At 57.8% G+C, this 21797-nt stretch overlaps 1 protein-coding gene across 3 annotated transcripts in view; it reads right to left on the bottom strand.

The window, feature by feature from the left end:
* Positions 1 to 21797, bottom strand: part of esrrga (estrogen-related receptor gamma a) — a 33431-nt gene that overhangs the window by 2763 nt on the left and 8871 nt on the right. For 2 of the 3 annotated variants that reach the window (XM_053865581.1, XM_053865579.1), the window contains exons 3-8: positions 20891 to 21315; positions 18301 to 18417; positions 14181 to 14291; positions 12993 to 13172; positions 1023 to 1129; positions 793 to 955 (exon numbers count right to left, since the gene is read on the bottom strand). In XM_053865581.1, the coding sequence (XP_053721556.1) occupies positions 793 to 955; positions 1023 to 1129; positions 12993 to 13172; positions 14181 to 14291; positions 18301 to 18417; positions 20891 to 21315 (1103 nt within the window). The remainder of the gene's footprint in view (positions 1 to 792; positions 956 to 1022; positions 1130 to 12992; positions 13173 to 14180; positions 14292 to 18300; positions 18418 to 20890; positions 21316 to 21797) is intronic. The other variant, XM_053865580.1, reaches the window with a different exon arrangement.

Here is a 21797-nt window from a genome sequence, read left to right as displayed (position 1 = left end):
GGGAGACGTCCCTGGGCTATCGGTCCCCCGGGGGGAGGAGGGGGTGCAGCGGGGCTAATGTGATCTGGCCTTTAGCCCCAGACCTGTGATCAATACCTGTGATCAATAATGACATGCATGTTAAATAATCATCACCAGGAAACAACTCACACTCACACACACACATTCTCTCACACACACACTCACTCTCTAACACACACACACACTCTCTAACACACACTCACTCTCTAACACACACACACACACACACTCACACACACACTCACACACACACTCTCTCACACACCCAGACTCACTCTCTCTCTCACACACCCAGACTCACTCTCTCTCACACACCCAGACTCACTCTCTCTCTCTCTCACACACCCAGACTCACTCTCTCTCTCACACACACCCAGACTCACTCTCTCTCTCACACACACCCAGACTCACTCTCTCACACTCGGACCGGTCACCAGCAGGTGTTGTGAGCAGCGGAGGATTCAGAACCTTCACACAGTGATCCACTACATGGAGAGTGACGAAGCCTGTTGCTGGCGCTGCGGACCTGTGATCACATGACGCACACTTGCCATGTGCCGCACGTCTGCTCGCGCTTCTGGAGGCTGGGCTTCATTAATTCACAGCATTAGCGTCCGCTGAATTCATTAGTGTCAGTAACCTTCAAAATGCTAATGCTAGCGTTGGTCCGGGCCGCGGCTCCTCGCCGGCCTCGCAGGCCACACCCCGCTGTATTGACCACCGGTCACTACAGAGCGGTCAAAGTTGAGCAGAGGGGGAGGGGCGTCTCACCTGAGTTGGCCAGGGCGATGGCCTTCAGGGTGACAAACTCCTCCTTCTCCAGCTTCATGCTCCTGTACTTCTTGACCAGCTGCAGGATGGCGTTGTTCAGGTCCAGAAGTCCGGCCAGCTTGGACTGGTCCTCGTCCATGACGTAGTCCTCGGCGTAGACCAGCTGTGGAGAGGGCGGGCAGGTCGGAGCCAGCGGGAGCTTGGTGTGCCGGCGGGTGAGGAGCACCTACCTTGTCTTCGAAGGAGAGGGAGCGGTAGACCACACGCAGGATGAGGATCTCCATCCAGGCGCTCTGCAGGAGGCTCATCTGGTCGGCCAGGGACAGCGTGGAGAAGCCTGCGCACAGGGAGGGGAGGGGCTTCAACGTCCAGAGCTGAGACCCAGACCAGCCGCGGGGAGGGCGGAGCCTCCGCGTCACAGACCACCTGCCCACTCACACCTTCTGCCGACATCTGCCAGGCAGAGGAGCGTCTCTGTGCTCAGGTCCAGGCCGTTGCTCTGCTCCACGCACCACACCACACCACACAGTGAGGGCAACAGCCTCGCTGCCACCTGGCAGCAGCTTCCTCCACTTAATGAAACCATCAGAAGGGATTAGAGGTGTGTGTGTGTGTGTGTAGAGGGGGGGGGAGGACAGATGTGCCGCGTCTTCAGCGTCTGTGGAGGCCAACGTTATTAAAATGAGCACACACAACACGCCGAGGAGGCCAGTCAGGACACTTCAGCGGGTCCAGAGCCCAGGCCCAGTTCAGCGTCCATGCTGAGGCTCCGAGGCAGAGGCTGGGGGAAGGGCCAGGGCCAGGAGAGGCCCTCACTGAGACGGCAAGACAAGTGTGCGAGCTGGAGCAAGAGGGCGCACCTGACACTCCAGTGGGATCCAGCTGCTGTCGGCCTGTTTGCATGTGTAGAACACCCCCACTGTCGGGGCCACTCAGCCGTCCAATGTCTCTTATCTGTCTGATTAATAGGTGGCCGGCTTCAGGACAAATTAATTAACAGATAACGCCCCGCCCCTCCCCCGCTCTGCTGAAGCGATCGATACGGCAGAAGAAAAGAAACATCAATGAGAATTTAGTGCTGATGATGGAGGGGAGGGGAGGGGCCCTGATGACGTGGCCGTCATGTTGACGCTCGACTTCCTGTCACTCATGCAGCAGGCCGGAGGTCAGAGGTCAAGTCTGAGGCCCGGCTCAGTGGGAGGCTCCTGCTCACCGCGGTGCGCGGCGGCGTCTGTGTGTGTGAGAGAGAGAGAGAGCCCCTCCATCAGACACGCAAACAAACAGGTGGATTCCCTCGCCGCCCTGCAGCCGCTTGTTTGCCAAACCAGTCTGGACTGCACCTTCACAGCCGAGACACACACACAGGTGAGTCTCTCCACCCTTGTGGGGACCTCTCCTGGCCCTCAGCCTCTCCCCCTGAACCTCACCTGAACCAGGAGCCTGCAGCAGACTGAGGCTTTGCCTTGTGGGGACCGGCCGAACCATGTCGCTCCTCCTGAGTCTGTCTCAGGGCCCTGGTTGTCATGGGTGAGAGAGGAAGGCGACTGAGCCTGCGCACTGCTCTGCACCTGAGGGCAGGGAACCAGAGGAGGCTCTTCACAGGGACCTTCCAGCAGCTGGACCACGACACCTGCGCTCAGAGCAGCTCCAAGCTCCTGCAGCAGGGTCCCAGTCTGTGTGTGTGTGTGTGTGTGTGTGTGCGCTCCGCATCCACACACTCTTCCGTGCTTCCTCCGTGTTTGACTGAGCACAATTGTTGCACGCTGGGAGACGCAGGGGCCCCGAGTGAGGCTCAGGGCAGAGAGTGTGTGTGTGTGTGCGCACACTTCAGTGTTTGCAGCACACGGCCAGACGCCGACCCAAATGAACACAGAGCTCCCGTGATGACTTTGGCCGAGCTGAAGTGACACACACCGCGGCCCAGCACACACACACTCACACACACACCAGCTGACCCAATTACACAGAGATGCGCGACGAGATGGAAACAAATCCACCCAGAGAAGCAGCTCATTTGCAGGAGCTTGAAGCCACGAGCGCATGCACACGCACACACACCCCACGTCTTCCTATCTTAGTGAGGACCTCTCCTGGCCGTCACCCTTCCCCCAGCCTCGAACCCTCAACCTCAGCATCTCAAACACCTGGCTGAACTGAACCTGGACTCTGAGCCAAACTAACAGCCACTGATACTGACCCAGCTGTCAAACTGAGGCCTGACACAGTGAGGACCGGCCGGAGACAGAAGTGCACCACACACACACAGACGCAGAAGCGGCGGCTGCGTGAGAGGGACGGGAAACGGAGCCGTGTCCGAGCACCGGCTTGTTTCCTCTGCTGCGGCTCCTGTCTTCATCACGCCCCCCCCCCTCCCCCCCCCGGGAGCTGGGAGCGGGTCTGGGTTGCGGTAGCCTCTAATCAGTGTGAACAGCAGCTAATTACCAAACCTCGGCGCCGGCTCCTCTTAATTGGCCACATTAGACACCATCAGCAGCACCGACAGATTAACGCTGGAAAATCTTCCCACTGCTGAAGTGGAGATGAGAGCTGGGGCCGAGGGGGGGGAGGGCTGGGGTGAGGGGGGTGTCTCATATTTAACACTTCATTAGAGCCAAAGAGGCAACGAGGAAACTGTGGCGCCACGGAGAGGCTGGAGGCCACCCTCCCGCCCCCCCGCACCACCCCACGCCCCCGTCTCCGTGGAGACAACAGATGGAGTGACATTAAGATGGAGTCACTTCAAATAATGAAATATCAATATTAACATTTTAATGATCCTCCGAGAGGCCTCCTCCTTTATTAAAGGCCGTCCCAGCCAGCCGGGGTCACCAGGGCTGCGGGAGGAAACCAGAGTCAGCAGGTGACCTCCAGCTGACCCGCGTGAGGTTGGAGGGTCACTCAGCCAGGAGTCACGCCGCCGCTGGGCCGCTCGTGAGCAGGTGTGGTCCTCAGAAGAGAGAGAGAGACGGAGGAAGTGTGGTCCTCAGAAGAGAGAGAGAGACGGAGGAAGTGTGGTCCTCAGAAGAGAGAGAGACGGAGGAAGTGTGGTCCTCAGAAGAGAGAGAGAGAGACGGAGGAAGTGTGGTCCTCAGAAGAGAGAGAGAGACGGAGGAAGTGTGGTCCTCAGAAGAGAGAGAGAGAGACGGAGGAAGTGTGGTCCTCAGAAGAGAGAGAGAGAGACGGAGGAAGTGTGGTCCTCAGAAGAGAGAGAGAGAGACGGAGGAAGTGTGGTCCTCAGAAGAGAGAGAGAGACGGAGGAAGTGTGGTCCTCAGAAGAGAGAGAGAGAGACGGAGGGAGTGTGGTCCTCAGAAGAGAGAGAGAGAGACGGAGGAAGTGTGGTCCTCAGAAGAGAGAGAGAGACGGAGGAAGTGTGGTCCTCAGAAGAGAGAGAGAGACGGAGGAAGTGTGGTCCTCAGAAGAGAGAGAGAGACGGAGGAAGTGTGGTCCTCAGAAGAGAGAGAGAGACGGAGGAAGTGTGGTCCTCAGAAGAGAGAGAGAGAGACGGAGGAAGTGTGGTCCTCAGAAGAGAGAGAGAGAGACGGAGGAAGTGTGGTCCTCAGAAGAGAGAGAGAGAGACGGAGGAAGTGTGGTCCTCAGAAGAGAGAGAGAGACGGAGGAAGTGTGGTCCTCAGAAGAGAGAGAGAGAGACGGAGGAAGTGTGGTCCTCAGAAGAGAGAGAGAGAGACGGAGGAAGTGTGGTCCTCAGAAGAGAGAGAGAGAGACGGAGGAAGTGTGGTCCTCAGAAGAGAGAGAGAGACGGAGGAAGTGTGGTCCTCAGAAGAGAGAGAGAGAGACGGAGGGAGTGTGGTCCTCAGAAGAGAGAGAGAGAGACGGAGGAAGTGTGGTCCTCAGAAGAGAGAGAGAGACGGAGGAAGTGTGGTCCTCAGAAGAGAGAGAGAGACGGAGGAAGTGTGGTCCTCAGAAGAGAGAGAGAGACGGAGGAAGTGTGGTCCTCAGAAGAGAGAGAGAGACGGAGGAAGTGTGGTCCTCAGAAGAGAGAGAGAGAGACGGAGGAAGTGTGGTCCTCAGAAGAGAGAGAGAGAGACGGAGGAAGTGTGGTCCTCAGAAGAGAGAGAGAGAGACGGAGGAAGTGTGGTCCTCAGAAGAGAGAGAGAGACGGAGGAAGTGTGGTCCTCAGAAGAGAGAGAGAGAGACGGAGGAAGTGTGGTCCTCAGAAGAGAGAGAGAGAGACGGAGGAAGTGTGGTCCTCAGAAGAGAGAGAGAGAGACGGAGGAAGTGTGGTCCTCAGAAGAGAGAGAGAGACGGAGGAAGTGTGGTCCTCAGAAGAGAGAGAGAGAGACGGAGGGAGTGTGGTCCTCAGAAGAGAGAGAGAGAGACGGAGGAAGTGTGGTCCTCAGAAGAGAGAGAGAGACGGAGGAAGTGTGGTCCTCAGAAGAGAGAGAGAGACGGAGGAAGTGTGGTCCTCAGAAGAGAGAGAGAGACGGAGGAAGTGTGGTCCTCAGAAGAGAGAGAGAGAGACGGAGGAAGTGTGGTCCTCAGAAGAGAGAGAGAGAGACGGAGGAAGTGTGGTCCTCAGAAGAGAGAGAGAGAGACGGAGGAAGTGTGGTCCTCAGAAGAGAGAGAGAGACGGAGGAAGTGTGGTCCTCAGAAGAGAGAGAGAGAGACGGAGGAAGTGTGGTCCTCAGAAGAGAGAGAGAGAGACGGAGGAAGTGTGGTCCTCAGAAGAGAGAGAGAGAGACGGAGGAAGTGTGGTCCTCAGAAGAGAGAGAGAGACGGAGGAAGTGTGGTCCTCAGAAGAGAGAGAGAGAGACGGAGGGAGTGTGGTCCTCAGAAGAGAGAGAGAGAGACGGAGGAAGTGTGGTCCTCAGAAGAGAGAGAGAGACGGAGGAAGTGTGGTCCTCAGAAGAGAGAGAGAGACGGAGGAAGTGTGGTCCTCAGAAGAGAGAGAGAGACGGAGGAAGTGTGGTCCTCAGAAGAGAGAGAGAGACGGAGGAAGTGTGGTCCTCAGAAGAGAGAGAGAGAGACGGAGGAAGTGTGGTCCTCAGAAGAGAGAGAGAGAGACGGAGGAAGTGTGGTCCTCAGAAGAGAGAGAGAGACGGAGGAAGTGTGGTCCTCAGAAGAGAGAGAGAGACAGAGGAAGTGTGGTCCTCAGAAGAGAGAGAGAGACGGAGGAAGTGTGGTCCTCAGAAGAGAGAGAGAGACGGAGGAAGTGTGGTCCTCAGAAGAGAGAGAGAGACGGAGGAAGTGTGGTCCTCAGAAGAGAGAGAGAGACGGAGGAAGTGTGGTCCTCAGAAGAGAGAGAGAGACGGAGGAAGTGTGGTCCTCAGAAGAGAGAGAGACGGAGGAAGTGTGGTCCTCAGAAGAGAGAGAGAGACGGAGGAAGTGTGGTCCTCAGAAGAGAGAGAGAGACGGAGGAAGTGTGGTCCTCAGAAGAGAGAGAGAGACGGAGGAAGTGTGGTCCTCAGAAGAGAGAGAGAGAGACGGAGGAAGTGTGGTCCTCAGAAGAGAGAGAGAGACGGAGGAAGTGTGGTCCTCAGAAGAGAGAGAGAGAGACGGAGGAAGTGTGGTCCTCAGAAGAGAGAGAGAGAGACGGAGGAAGTGTGGTCCTCAGAAGAGAGAGAGAGAGACGGAGGAAGTGTGGTCCTCAGAAGAGAGAGAGACGGAGGAAGTGTGGTCCTCAGAAGAGAGAGAGAGACGGAGGAAGTGTGGTCCTCAGAAGAGAGAGAGAGACGGAGGAAGTGTGGTCCTCAGAAGAGAGAGAGAGAGACGGAGGAAGTGTGGTCCTCAGAAGAGAGAGAGAGAGACGGAGGGAGTGTGGTCCTCAGAAGAGAGAGAGAGAGACGGAGGAAGTGTGGTCCTCAGAAGAGAGAGAGAGACGGAGGAAGTGTGGTCCTCAGAAGAGAGAGAGAGACGGAGGAAGTGTGGTCCTCAGAAGAGAGAGAGAGACGGAGGAAGTGTGGTCCTCAGAAGAGAGAGAGAGACGGAGGAAGTGTGGTCCTCAGAAGAGAGAGAGAGACGGAGGAAGTGTGGTCCTCAGAAGAGAGAGAGACGGAGGAAGTGTGGTCCTCAGAAGAGAGAGAGAGAGAGACGGAGGAAGTGTGGTCCTCAGAAGAGAGAGAGAGAGACGGAGGAAGTGTGGTCCTCAGAAGAGAGAGAGAGAGACGGAGGAAGTGTGGTCCTCAGAAGAGAGAGAGAGAGACGGAGGGAGTGTGGTCCTCAGAAGAGAGAGAGAGAGACGGAGGAAGTGTGGTCCTCAGAAGAGAGAGAGAGAGACGGAGGAAGTGTGGTCCTCAGAAGAGAGAGAGAGAGACGGAGGGAGTGTGGTCCTCAGAAGAGAGAGAGAGAGACGGAGGAAGTGTGGTCCTCAGAAGAGAGAGAGAGAGACGGAGGAAGTGTGGTCCTCAGAAGAGAGAGAGAGACGGAGGAAGTGTGGTCCTCAGAAGAGAGAGAGAGAGACGGAGGAAGTGTGGTCCTCAGAAGAGAGAGAGACGGAGGAAGTGTGGTCCTCAGAAGAGAGAGAGACGGAGGAAGTGTGGTCCTCAGCAGAGAGAGAGACGTGAGGTTGGAGGGTCACTCAGCCAGGAGTCACACCGCCGCTCGGCCGCTTGTGAGGACACGCGCGCACGCACACACACACGCACGCACTCGGCGAGCGTCTAATCTCTCATCAAGTCATTTTCCCAGTTTGTTCAATTACGCTGCAGCAGGATCTTCAGCAGATCCGCGGCAGGATTAACATTTGGGACAGAAGGCTCCTCCTCACAGCCCCGGGTCCCCCAGGACCCCAGCCCAGGACCCCAGCCCAGTCAGGAGGAAGTGAGGTCCGAGCCGCCCGCGCTCCTCCTCCTCCTCCCGACTGGAGGCTCGGAGCGGGGCCAGAGGTCCCCGCAGCCTGATGGTGTCACAGATTATTCATCTGTGTTGGCTTTATCTGTCTAATCCCCTGCAGCAGCAGAGACACAGGAGCCGCACACAACTCGTCCAGGGCCAGAGCCCTGTGGTCCTCAGAGGAGAGAGAGACGGAGCGGGTGTGGTCCTCAGAAGAGAGGCGTGTGTGTGAGAGTGTGTGAGACAAAGTGTGTGTGTGAGAGAGAGTGAGCGCTAACATGCTGTGACTGTCACAGTGGACTTGCCTCAGAAGACAGAATGAGGGCAAACTTGTGAGGACCAAATCTTGACTAGCCTCCTTCTTGTGAGGACACTTTGGCCTGTCCTCACAAGGCTCAGAGGGTGAAAGCAGTTCATTGTAACTGGGTTCAGACATGCCCTCCATTGAATGGTCTGGTGAAGGGTGAGTGACTGGGGAAAGGGTGATGGACGTGGACGTGTGAAGGCCAGAGAGCAGCTCCTCCACTTCCTGTGTGACACGACTGAGCCACTGGTGACGGCACGGTCTGACAACTGGAAAAGTTGGTTCTGACCCACTTCTGTTCTCTGTGGGAACACGCTGGCCCCTCGACTCTTGCTGCGCGCCGGGCCGAGACACGCCAAGGTGCCGGCCACTGCTAAGGCGCCGCCCCTCCACTCACTCCACTCCTGCTGCTCCCTCCGCTCCACTCTCTCGGCTCCGCTCCGCTCCCTGCACTTCGCTCTCTCCGCTCCTCTGCTCTCTCTCCCTCCGTCCGCTCTCTCGGCTCCGGTCCTCCACTCTCTCTCCACTCCGCTGCCTGCGCTTCGCTCCCTCCGCTCCTCCACTCTCTCTCCGGTCCTCCGCTCTCTCTCCGCTCTCTCTCCGCTCCTCCACTCTCTCTCCGCTCCCTCCTCTCTCTCTCCGCTCTCTCGGCTCCGCTCCTCCGCTGCCTCTGCTCCACTCTCTCCGCTCCTCTGCTCTCTCTCCCTCCGTCCACTCTCTCGGCTCCGGTCCTCCACTCTCTCTCCACTCCGCTCCCTGCGCTTCGTTCTCTCGGCTCCGCTCCTCTGCTCTCTCTCCGCTCCCTCCGCTCTCTCGGCTCCGCTCCTCTGCTCTCTCTCCGCTCCCTCCACTCTCTCCGCTTCTCACTGCTCCCTCCGCTCCACTCTCTCGGCTCGGCTCCCCTCCGCTGCCTCCGCTCCACTGCCTCCGCTCCACTGCCTCCGCTCCGCTCCCTGCACTTCACTCTCTCTGCTCTCTCTCCAGTCTCTCAGCTCCGCTCCTCCACTCTCTCTCCGCTCCCTGCGCTTCGCTCTCTCCGCTCCTCCGCTCTCTCTCCTTCCCTCCTCTCTCCCTCCGGTCTCTCGGCTCCGCTCCTCTGCTCTCTCTCTGCTTCCTCCACTACACTCTCTCCGCTCTTGCTGCTCCCTCCGCTCTCTCGGCTCCGCTCCTCCGCTCACTCTCCGCTCCTTCCACTCTCGCCGCTCTCGCTGCTCCCTCCGCTCTCTCTCTCTCTCCGCTCCTCCGCTCTCTCTGCTCCCTCCTCTCTCTCTCCGCTCCCTCCACTACACTCTCTCCGCTCTCGCTGCTCCCTCCACTCTCTTGGCTCCTGTCCTCCACTCTCTCTCTACTCCGCTCCCTGCGCTTCGTTCTCTCGGCTCCGCTCCTCTGCTCTCTCTCCACTCCGCTCCCTGCGCTTTGCTCTCTCGGCTCCGCTCCTCTGCTCTCTCTCCGCTCCCTCTACTACACTCTCGCCGCTCCCTCCACTCTCTCAGCTCCTGTCCTCCACTCTCTCTCCACTCCGCTCCCTGCACTTCGCTCTCTCTCTCCGCTCCCTCCACTCCCTCTCCACTCCGCTCCCTGCGCTTCGCTCTCTCGGCTCCGCTCCTCTGCTCTCTCTCCGCTCCCTCTACCACACTCTCGCCGCTCCCTCCACTCTCTCAGCTCCGCTCCTCTGCTCTCTCTCCGCTCCCTCCACTACACTCTCTCCGCTCTTGCTGCTCCCTCCGCTCTCTCGGCTCCGCTCCTCCACTCACTCTCCGCTCCTCCGCTCTCGCTGCTCCCTCCGCTCTCTCTCTCTCTCTCTCCGCTCCCTCCGCTCTCTCTCCGCTCCTCCACTCTCTCTCCGCTCCTCCGCTCTCTCTGCTCCCTCCTCTCTCTCTCCGCTCCCTCCACTACACTCTCTCCGCTCTCGCTGCTCCCTCCACTCTCTTGGCTCCTGTCCTCCACTCTCTCTCTACTCCGCTCCCTGCGCTTCGTTCTCTCGGCTCCGCTCCTCTGCTCTCTCTCCGCTCCCTCCACTCTCTCTCCACTCCGCTCCCTGCGCTTCGCTCTCTCGGCTCCGCTCCTCTGCTCTCTCTCCGCTCCCTCCACTCTCTCTCCACTCCGCTCCCTGCGCTTCGCTCTCTCGGCTCCGCTCCTCTGCTCTCTCTCCGCTCCCTCCACTCTCTCTCCACTCCGCTCCCTGCGCTTCGCTCTCTCGGCTCCGCTCCTCTGCTCTCTCTCCGCTCCCTCTACTACACTCTCTTGGCTCCTGTCCTCCACTCTCTCTCTACTCCGCTCCCTGCGCTTCGCTCTCTCGGCTCCGCTCCTCCGCTCACTCTCCGCTCCTTCCACTCTCGCCGCTCTCGCTGCTCCCTCCACTCTCTCTCTCTCTCCGCTCCTCCGCTCCCTCCACTACACTCTCTCCGCTCTCGCTGCTCCCTCCACTCTCTCGGCTCCGCTCCTCCGCTCTCTCTCCGCTCCTTCCACTCTCGCCGCTCTCGCTGCTCCCTCCACTCTCTCTCTCTCTCCGCTCCTCCGCTCCCTCCACTACACTCTCTCCGCTCTCTCCGCTCCCTCCACTCTCTCTCCACTCCGCTCCCTGCGCTTCGCTCTCTCGGCTCCGCTCCTCTGCTCTCTCTCCGCTCCCTCTACTACACTCTCTCGGCTCCTGTCCTCCACTCTCTCGGCTCCTGTCCTCCACTCTCTCTCCACTCCGCTCCCTGCGCTTCGCTCTCTCGGCTCCGCTCCTCCGCTCTCTCTCCGCTCCGCTCCCTCGGTTCTCGCCGCTCCCTCCGTATCTGGGCGGCGGAGCGAGCATGTGAGCGGAGCTCCTCCGCCCTGCCTGCTATTCTTACAGCTCAATCTTCCTGGCTTATCCCGCGCTCCAAATTGAAAGGCGATGAAAGAAGAGGGGGCAGGAAGAGCAGAAGTGGGAGCAGATAGTGGCAGGAGAATGGAGGTGCAGAGCGGAGCGCGGCCTGAATCAGAAAGGAGGGCATTAAAGAAACACTTATGGCCAGTCTGCTGAAATAGTGGCCGAGCCTCCGCCTCTTCCTTCACTTGTTCATCCCTCGCTCTTTCCTCAAGGCAGGAGCGTCTCTCTCTGTCGCCCCCTTTGTGTCCCTGAGCGCAGATAAGAGCCACCTCATTGTGGAGAGGAAGCGACGCCTGGCTGCTGCCACCCTCCCTCCTTTCTTCCCATTCTCGCGCCTCGGCTGCGCTCACGCTCACGTGCACCGGCTCGCTCGCACAGCGGAGCCTTGTTATCCCTGAGCCCTGTCATGCAGGCAGCTCCTCTAACACTGAGTGATGTTTGAATTAGTTTACAATTTAGCCTCCTCGCTATCTGCAGACGGCTCCTAACTCACCCGCTGCCTGTGCGCCGCTCTATAAGCGTAACAAATTGTTGCCACTAGTGCAGACGTCTAATGACTTCAAATTAGCTGCCTGGCGCTGCCTTGACACGTTGTTACCACTGTTGGCAGCCTGGGGGGGGGGGGTGTTTGCATGTGAGGACCAAGTCTTGACAAGCCTTGTGAGGACTTTCCACCCGGTCCTCACAAGGTTCAGAGGGTTCAGAGCAGCAGTGACAGTACTTCATTCACCTGGCTTCAGGTGAGCCGTGTGTTTAGAGGCTGGGGGAAGGGTGATGGCCAGGAGAGGTCCTCACAAGGGCAGAGAGAGTCAAGTCCTCAGGTCATGAAGCACCATCTGACCTCACCTCCCTCCCGTCTCTCTGCCTGCTCGTACTACTCTGTTGGATCCCAACATGACGCAGACCTGCATGTGTGTGTGTGTGTGTGTGAGAGAGAGCGTGTGTGTGAGAGTGTGTGTGTGTGGGAGAGAGTGAGTGTGTGTGTGAGAGTGTGTGTGTGTGTGTTAGAGAGTGTGTGTGTGAGATAGTGTGTGTGAGAGAAAGTGAGTGTGTGTGCGTGAGAGAGTGTGTGTGTGTGCGTGAGAGAGTGTGTGTGTGTGTGTGTGAGAGAGTGAGTGAGTGAGTGAGAGAGTGTGTGTGTGAGATAGTGTGTGTGTGAGAGAGTGAGAGAGTGTGTGTGTGTGTGTGAGAGAGTGAGAGTTAGAGAGAGTGTGTGTGAGAGAGAGTGAGTGAGTGAGTGAGTGAGTGAGTGAGTGAGTGAGTGAGTGAGAGAGTGTGTGTGTGAGATAGTGTGTGTGAGAGAGTGAGAGAGAGTGTGTGTGTGTGTGTGAGAGAGAGAGTGAGTGAGTGAGTGAGTGAGAGAATGTGAGAGTGTGTGTGTGAGAGAGTGTGTGTGTGTGAGGAGGTGTGTGTGTGTGAGGAGGTGTGTGAGAGTGTGTGTGTGTGTGTTAGAGAGTGAGAGTGTGTGTGTGAGAGAGTGTGTGTGTGTGTGTGTGTGAGAGAGTGAGAGTGTGTGTGTGTGAGAGAGAGTGAGTGAGTGAGTGAGTGAGTGAGAGAGTGTGTGTGAGAGAGTGAGAGAGTGTGTGTGTGTGTGTGAGAGAGAGTGAGAGAGAGTGAGTGTGTGTGTGAGATAGTGTGTGTGAGAGAGAGTGTGTGTGAGAGTGTGTGTGAGAGTGTGTGTGTGTGTGTGTTAGAGAGTGAGTGAGTGAGTGAGTGAGAGAATGTGAGAGAGTGTGTGTGTGTGTGTGTGAGAGAGAGTGTGTGTGAGAGTGTGTGTGTGTGAGAGAGTGTGTGTGTGTTAGAGAGTGTGTGTGTGAGAGAGTGTGTGTGTGTTAGAGAGTGTGTGTGTGAATGACTCGCACACCAGGAAGTCAGACGTGTCCTGAGCTGGGGCTGAACCGGCCTCTGCTGCTGACACACCTGTCTTCCACTGTGTCTCCATAGTGACCCGCGATTGGAAGGTGCTTGTGAGGACCGCTCCATCAGACCCTCCTGGAGGAGCGTGCGCTGCCCTCCTGGCTCATCTGACCACCAGAGTTCACACTCTCTCTGAGGGTCACTCATCCTGGCCACTCAGCACCAGGGTCCAGACCCCTGCTGAAGTCCAGCAGGACTCACGAGGAGCATGAAGGTCAGGGCTGCTGAGAACCACAGGCTCCAGCCTGAGCTTCTGCTCACCCCGCTGACCCCACCCTCAGCTCCAGCTGAGAGCATGAGGAGGAGCAGCGCCACCCACGGATGCTTCCTACCTGGGATGTGTTTGGCCCAGCCGATGTTGACCACCAGCTCCCTGTCAGCCAGGTCGCACAGCGTGGTCAGCGCCTTGATGTCGCTGTCGGGCACGGTGGGGTCAGGCATGGCGTAGATCTTCTCGGGCTCAGCCACCAGCAGGTGAGAGACGATCTTGTTATCTGCAAGGCCAAAGGCAACTGACGTGACCACGAGGAGACAGACACAGAGACAGAGAGACGGTCAGAGCGGGCACCACAGTGGAGCAGCAGCTGGCTGACATGCTAACATGCTAACATGAGGGAGCGGAGCAGGAGCCGGGTCCCGCCGCCGCAGCAGCAGCCGCCGTCAGCGCTCAGCATATTGCTCTGAAGCACAACATGGACTCTGGGATCTCAACACGCCTCAATCTGCACCGCGGCTACGTGAGCGCTAACTCCAGCTCGATGGGGCTGCCAGATTGGGTTTAATCCGGATTAGGTTCCGGCTGTTCCACCCCCCCAACCATTACCCCCGCCACCCCCCGACTCAGTGAAAACTGCTTCATACACGTTCACTGGTCCCAGTCTCTCTCTCCTCTCCCCCCACCTGTCTCTCTCTCTCTCTCCCACCTGTCTCTCTCTCTCTCTCCCACCTGTCTCTCTCTCTCTCTCCCACCTGTCTCTCTCTCTCTCTCTCTCTCTCCCACCTGTCTCTCTCTCTCTCTCCCACCTGTCTCTCTCTCTCTCTCTCCCACCTGTCTCTCTCTCTCTCTCTCCCACCTGTCTCTCTCTCTCTCTCCCACCTGTCTCTCTCTCTCTCTCCCACCTGTCTCTCTCTCTCTCTCTCTCTCTCTCCCACCTGTCTCTCTCTCTCTCTCTCCCACCTGTCTCTCTCTCTCTCTCTCTCTCCCCCCACCTGTCTCTCTCTCTCTCTCTCTCTCCCCCCACCTGTCTCTCTCTCTCTCTCTCTCTCCCACCTCCACTCTCCGTGGCTCAACTGTCTCACTGCAGCTGACAGATTCTCATGCCAATGAAAAAGACTCCTAAAACATTACGACCACAGACCAGTGGCAGAGGACAGTAAATGGTCCGGAACCAGATGGCTTTTGTGTTCTGGGCCCATTTACACGCGGCAACACGTGGAACAGTCCTGCTGACGTGTTTCACTGCCGGCGCGTCCTCACAAGGCCAGTCAAGTGAACGTGTGTGTGAGAGTGGGAGACTCACATGGCTTCTTGGGCGGCAGCGCCAGCTGTGGGTTCAGGTACGGGCTGTTGTCTGCATCGATCCGGCGCTTGTACTTCTGCCTTCCACCACGGACCCGGTCCAGTCGCACCCCTGCAGAAGCAGAGCAGTCAGACGTGACACACCCACGCTCTCACCTCCACACTCCACACTCACTATTACATTTCAACATGAAGCAGTGATGGTGTTGGAGACAAACTCCACTGAGAAGTTTCATCATGAACAGAACCTGCATGACACTTATCACAATATCTCTGGCGTCCAGATCACCACGCCTACACAGACAGACGGACGGATGCTCGGGACGTGTCGAGGCAGTGATCGGCAGGAAGCGTCAGGTGTGTGCGAGTGTGAGTGTGAGTGTGTGTCGGTGAGCAGCTGAGGGATTGAGAGTGAAATGCCTCTGACACTGAACACACACCGACGCCGACAACAAATTGAAAAGGAGCAGCAAACGTAAAGGGACGGCGGGCGGAGGAGAAGAGAGGATTGATTTGAGGGCAAGCGATATGAGTAGGAGCGAGACGCTGGCGAGCGGCAGGCTGCGGTGAGGGATGGAGCCGCTGGGCGAGTGGGAGAGAAAATCACATCGACTGAAGGCTGATAAAAGAGTCTGCTGACAGAAGGACGGAGCGGCAGCGGCAAACACGTCCCACTAACTCACTCACTCCTCGCCGACTTTTGCGGCAGAGAGGTCAGCTGACTGCAGCAGCAGTCAAGTGTGGAGGTCACCAGGGCTGACAAGGCGCCAACACTGGGCAGCAAGATGGGGCTCCGCACGTAAAGTCAGAAGCCCGGGAGCCTGGATGTGTTGAACAACGCTCGCCTCACCGTCACTGCAGCTCCTGCCGCAGCTCCATGCAGGCAGGAGCCACGGGGCCCGAGCGAGTGTCCCGCCTGGCATGAGGCCAGTTTCCTGAGCTCAACACTGCCGCACGTCTGGCTGCTCGGCTACGATGGGGCCACACCTGCCACGCTAGCATAACGTTAGCGCCGTGAGGTTAGCACGCGGCTAATGGCTCCGCCAGGGACGGCCCACTGAACTGGCCCCTGGTGTGGCCGCGGCAGCAGGAGCTCGCTATAGAACTGTCATGGATCAGGATCAAGCAATGTTCAGACAGGACTCGTCCAAGACGCCGAGGCTTCACCGAGCTGCACATGACCAAGGGTCCATGACATCACCAGCGTTACTCCACCAGCACGTCATGTCGGCCTGAGACACACAACTTTGTGAAGCTACAGAAGACCTTCAAGAGCAGAAGACTGTCCCTCAGCCAGAGGATTCTTGGCTCTGTCTCCACCTCCAGCACTTGGACTCAACACTGCGAGTCACTCAACACTGCGAGTCACTCAACACTGCAGTGACTCAACACTGCGAGTCACTCAACACTGCAGTGACTCAACACTGCGAGTCACTCAACACTGCAGTGACTCAACACTGCAGTGACTCAACACTGCGAGTCACTCAACACTGCAGTGACTCAACACTGCGAGTCACTCAACACTGCAGTGACTCAACACTGCGAGTCACTCAACACTGCAGTGACTCAACACTGCGAGTCACTCAACACTGCAGTGACTCAACACTGTGAGTCACTCAACACTGCAGTGACTCAACACTGCGAGTCACTCAACACTGTGAGTCACTCAACACTGCAGTGACTCACCTGCTTTGGAAGGACGGACGTGAAACTCACACGTCAATCCAACAGTTTCACGTGACGTATTCGTAACGCACTTCTCAAATAATCCCCCAATACAAAGGAGATCATGACTCAGACAATGGACAAGAACGTCCAAGAAAGTTCTGCTCAATTACGATACTTGGGGATGAAATAACAGAAGGGATTGATTCATCACAGGCTCGTGTTGTTGTCACGTGGCGTCGTGGACCCTGGACCCTGCCGCACATGTGCAGAACCGACACCGCAGCTGGATCCGGAGCAACAACAGCAATTGGACAAAGGAAGAAGGGCCACGCCACGCCACGGCGCGCCACTCCACGCTGCTTTATGCCACGCCACGCCACGCCACGCTGCTTTATGCCACGCCACGCCACGCCACGCCACGCCACGCCGCTTTATGCCACGCCACGCCACGCCACGCCACGCCACGCCACGCCACGCCGCTTTATGCCACGCCACGCCACGCAACGCCACGCAACGCCACGCAACGCCACGCCACGCCGCTTTATGCCACGCCACGCCACGCCACGCCACGCCACGCGCCAAGCTCCTCCTGATCATCACGATCAATGATGTTCACCTACAGCCTCTCCAAAGCTCCCCGACCTTTCGCTCTCCAGCTGACGCATCATTATGACCTCATTAAACATGGACAGACACTCATTGCCAGAGGCGACATTCTCATAATAAGTCGAGATTTTTAATTGCCCTGTTGCAGGAATGAGCTGTGACCGCTGCTGCGTGTGTGTCAGTGTGTGTGAGTGTCAGTTCGTGCACGAGTGTGTGTGTGTGTGTGTGCATGAGTGTGAGAGTGAGTGTGTGTCAGTGTGTGTGTGAGAGTGTGTGTGAGTGTGTGTGAGAGTGTGTGTGCATGTGAGTGAGTGTGTGTGAGAGTGTGTGTGTGTGTGCGTGTGTGTGAGTGTGTGTGAGAGTGTGTGTGTGTGTGCGTGTGTGTGAGTGTGTGTGAGAGTGTGTGTGTGTGTGCGTGTGTGTGAGTGTGTGCGTGTGTGTGAGTGTGTCTGAGTGTGTGTGAGAGTGTGTGTGTGTGTGAGAGTGTGTGTGTGTGTGTGAGAGTGTGTGTGTGTGTGCGTGTGTGTGAGTGTGTGCGTGTGTGTGAGTGTGTCTGAGTGTGTGTGAGAGTGTGTGTGTGTGTGAGAGTGTGTGTGAGTGTGTGTGAGTGTGTGCGTGTGTCAGCACGTGCACAAGTGTGCATGTGAGTGAGTGTGTGTGAGAGTGTGTGTGTGTGTGCGTGTGTGTGAGTGTGTGCGTGTGTGTGAGTGAGTGCGTGTGCGTGCGTGTGTGTGAGTGTGTGTGAGTGTGTGCGTGTGTGTGAGTGTGTGCGTGTGCGTGCGTGTGTGTGAGTGTGTGTGAGTGTGTGCGTGTGTGTGAGTGTGTGTGAGTGTGTGTGTGTGTGAGAGTGTGCGTGTGTGTGAGTGTGTGTGAGAGTGCGTGTGTGTGAGTGTGTGTGAGTGTGTGTGAGTGTGAGCGTGTGTGAGAGTGTGCGTGTGTGTGAGTGTGTGTGAGAGTGCGTGTGTGTGAGTGTGTGTGAGAGTGTGCGTGTGTGTGAGTGTGCGTGTGTGTGAGTGTGTGTGAGAGTGTGCGTGTGTGTGAGTGTGTGTGAGAGTGCGTGTGTGTGAGTGTGTGTGAGTGTGTGTCAGCGCGTGCACAAGTGTGTGCGTGTGGACGTGGCCTGTGACGTTGGGCTGGTTGAGGACCAGAAGTGTGGAGGTTCTGTGAGGAGAGTGGGCTCCACCGGCTCCTTCATGCTTTCATCACTCTTCCATCATGTTGCTGAGGAGTCGCAGAACTAAAAGGATCAATTTTCCAAATGAGCTCATTCATATGGAGCAGGAGCCGCAGAATGAAATCCTCACTCTGCAGAAGAAAGGGGGCGGCGGCGGCGTGTCAGCGTGATGTATACGGCCTGTGTGATGCATGTGCGCCACACAGCAGCGGCGGCGGCGGCGGCTGCAGAGCGTGGGCCCTCACTGGGCCGGGCCACGCGCGTGGGAGGCGGCAGCAGAGCGGACGGAGCGCCGAGCGTCAGCAGCGCTGGGATCCCCGCCATCAATTACCAGCTTGACCCTGCTTTCTTCCCGCTCACACTTTCGACTTCAGTGCTCCCCTCTTGGCGCCCCCTGCTCCCTCTTCTCTGCTCCGATAAATCACCCCCCCCCCTCTCTGGAGGAGGAGAGTTCAGCGGCAGTAGAAAGGTCAGGGGTGGGAGGAGCACTGAACGACAGTGGAGCCGTGGCAGGTCAGATCACGGCGCTGCTCCAGAATGGCTGATTCAGGCTGGAATCAGGACGCGGGCCGACCTTCTGCTGACCAACAACCTGACGCCTGGGTCCAGGCCCAGCAGCCAGGGCAGGGCTCCGCCACCTTGTCTCTTCCTCGGCGGCGGCGGGACGACTCACCCTCCCTCAGCATCCCCACCGTCAGGCACTTCATGAAGCGGCAGGCCTGGCAGGACTTGCGCCTCCTCTTGGTGATCTCGCACTCGTTGGTGGCCGGACAGCTGTACTCGATGTTGCCTGTGGGGACCAGAGCAGAGCGGACGGTCACGTGACGCACCACAAGCAACCGCCGTGACTATCGAGCGCCGCGGCGCCACAGGAGCCTCCCTCATTACCGGCTGATTAAGGAGCTGGTTAACTTGGGGAGAGACGAGCTTTTAATGGCCGACAAGACGCTCGCTAATCGCCCACGTTAGTTAAAGGCTAAACAGGCTAAGTGGGGGGGAGGGGCCTAAACACAAGTCTGTCGAGCAGCCGTGAGACAGAGACTGCTGGAGGCGTGGGGGGACGGCTGACCACATGGTTCCCACATGGGTCTCACATGGTTCCAACATGGTTCTCACATGGTTCCTACACGGTTCTCATGTGGTTCCAACATGGTTCCCACATGGTTCTCACATGGTTCCCACATGGTTCTCACGAGGTTCCCACATGGTTCCCATATGGGTCTCACATGGTTCTCATGTGGTTCCAACATGGTTCCCACATGGTTACCACATGGTTCCAACATGGTTCCCACATGGTTCCAACATGGTTCTCACATGGTTCCTACACGGTTCTCATGTGGTTCCAACATGGTTCCCACATGGTTACCACATGGTTCCAACATGGTTCCCACATGGTTCCAACATGGTTCTCACATGGTTCCTACACGGTTCTCATGTGGTTCCAACATGGTTCCCACATGGTTCTCACATGGTTCCCACATGGTTCTCACGAGGTTCCCACATGGTTCCCATATGGTTCCTACACGGTTCTCACGAGGTTTCCACATGGTTTCCACATGGTTCCCATATGGTTCCTACACGGTTCTCATGTGGTTCCCACATGGTTACCACATGGTTCCAACATGGTTCCCACATGGTTACCACATGGTTCCAACATGGTTCTCACATGGTTCCTACACGGTTCTCATGTGGTTCCAACATGGTTCCCACATGGTTCTCACATGGTTCCCACATGGTTCTCACGAGGTTCCCACATGGTTCCCACATGGTTCTCCCATGGTTCCCACATGGTTCTCACGAGGTTCCCACATGGTTCCCACATGGTTCTCCCATGGTTCCCACATGGTTCTCACGTGGTTCCCACATGGTTCTCACGAGGTTTCCACATGGTTGCCACATGGTTCCCACATGGTTCCTACACGGTTCTCATGTGGTTCCAACATGGTTCCCACATGGTTCTCATGTGGTTCCAACATGGTTCTCACGAGGTTCCCACATGGTTCCCATATGGTTCCTACACGGTTCTCACGAGGTTCCCACATGGTTCCCATATGGTTCCTACACGGTTCTCACGAGGTTCCCACATGGTTCCCACACGGTTCCCACGTGCTCCTCAGATTCTGGTGGTGAGATGTTTGATGGTTCTGCCCACTGGTTCTCCAGGTTCCACTGTCTCTCCGTCCAGGCCAGCTGGCGAGGGAACCCCTCACTCTCGAACCCTCTCCCCCACACCCCACACTCAGATGTGTGACCGGTCCACAGGCCTTGCTCGCCCGGCCTCTCGCTCCTCCCAGTCCAGCTGGAGAGTTTTTGGTGATTACCTGCAGTTTTATTGGCTAATGGCTTGAAACACAGCAATATGTTGGCCACTGTGCATCTGAGGCCCAGGGAGTCTGTCTGCCAGCCCCCCCCCCCGCCACACACACACGCTGGCTGGAGGTCCAGCCAAAGATAACGTCACGAGCCATTTCTCTCCTCCTGGCGGCAGGACGGACTGAAGACCTCCGTCCACACTGAAGCTGCAGGTCTGACAGACCGGGCAGGAGCTTTCTAACAGCCAGAGTCAGGCTGAAATCAGCTCAGGTGTCAGCTGACCCGGGACCCGAGCGGAGGATTACACCGGCCGAGATGTGGGCGCTGCCCAGTGGTGACCTGGGAGACCTTCAACCGGCCGCTAAATCAAAGCAGACGCACGGAATTGGTGCAGGACGCAGCGAGGGTTAGAGCTGGACACGGACTCATTACGCTCCACGTGTCTTGGTGACAACAGGAGAGCGTGATTCCAATCTCGCTCGCGCACCGCGCCTCTATCAGGGTCTGAGTGAACATGTTGCGCCTCTCTCGCTCTGGTGAGCTTCAGGGCCAAAGCTGCTTATCTGAGGAACCGAGACGCGGAGATCGAGCCAGGCTCACAGGAGCCACCACGAGGCTCAGCCCCGCGTCCTCCCGAACCTGTTGGGACCTTCCCACACGTCGCCCTCGCCATCATCGACATCTTCATCGTCTTCATCACCAAGTGGCTCAACACTGCTGCTCCCATATTCCCAGTGAAGGTGTCACCGCAGGACGACGCTCCACACCTTCACCGAACTCCTGACCCCAGCAGGTGACCTCTGACCTCAGCCAGACTCCGAGTCATCAACCTAACAACAGGCTTAACGCCAGATCGGCCGCCACAAACGAATTACTCCGAGGCTCAGCAGAGGTCAAGGTCGAAGGTCCAAGCGACGCTCACGCGGGACGTGCGAGTGATGCGGACCAACCTTGGATGGTGCGCTTGAAGAAGGCCTTGCAGGCCTCGCAGGACGCCACGCCGTAGTGGTATCCGGAGGCGATGTCTCCGCACACCAGGCACAGGCGCTTGGGCATGGAGTTCAGCATGTACTCGCACTTGATCTGCGAGTCCTCGCCCATGGTGGAGGAGCAGTCCTCGTAGCGCTTGGAGCCCGGGCCTCCGGCTGGCCCCAGGGGTCCCGCGTTGGAGCCGTACAGACTCGGGGAGTCCAGGCCGTTGGGGTGGCCGTTCATGGTGGAGGAGTAGGAGCCGGAGGCGTCGCTGGAGCCGCCGGGGGAGTGGTGGTTGAGGCTGTCGGTCAGGGAGGCGGGGCTCGACGGCTCGGTCTTGATGTAGGAGGACGGGCAGTTGGACTCCAGGTGGCGCTCCTTACTGGACATCCTGCAGAGAAGCCTGTGGAGACAAAGAGAGCCACGGTGAAGGAGGAAGCAGCCCAGGTCCCCCCCGCCCCCCCCCACCTCCCCTCAGGAGTCCGACTCATTAATGGCAGTTGTAATTAACAGCTATCGTCTCCCTGTCTCTGGCGCCGTCCCTCTCTCTGTCTTTGACTCTCTCACATCTATCTGCCTGTCGTCCGCCCTCCCCCCCCTCCGAAGGGGATTTTAATGAAGCGAACCATCCCGCCCAGGCGGCTCGGACCCTCACCTGGTCCAGGCACCGAGGCACTCTTTCAAGTGAGACAAGTGCCAGAGCGAGGACGGCGATGGGGGGGGAGGAGCGAAGATGAAGAAATCAGCCGGTGGCTGCCGAGCCAGAGGTTGAGCGCGTCTCTGCGTCGGCCTTATCAGTGTAATTAGGACGGAGCGCGCAGCGGCGCCGCCGGCTCTTCAGACCTCCAGCCAGAGAAGAAAGACTCTGCTTTATCACTTGGAGAT

Source organism: Synchiropus splendidus, chromosome 5 (assembly GCF_027744825.2).
Source record: "Synchiropus splendidus isolate RoL2022-P1 chromosome 5, RoL_Sspl_1.0, whole genome shotgun sequence".
In the NCBI taxonomy this organism is placed as follows: Eukaryota; Metazoa; Chordata; class Actinopteri; order Syngnathiformes; family Callionymidae; genus Synchiropus; species Synchiropus splendidus.
The sequence above is the reverse complement of the archived record's forward strand: the minus strand, read 5'-3'. Positions and strand labels throughout refer to the sequence as shown.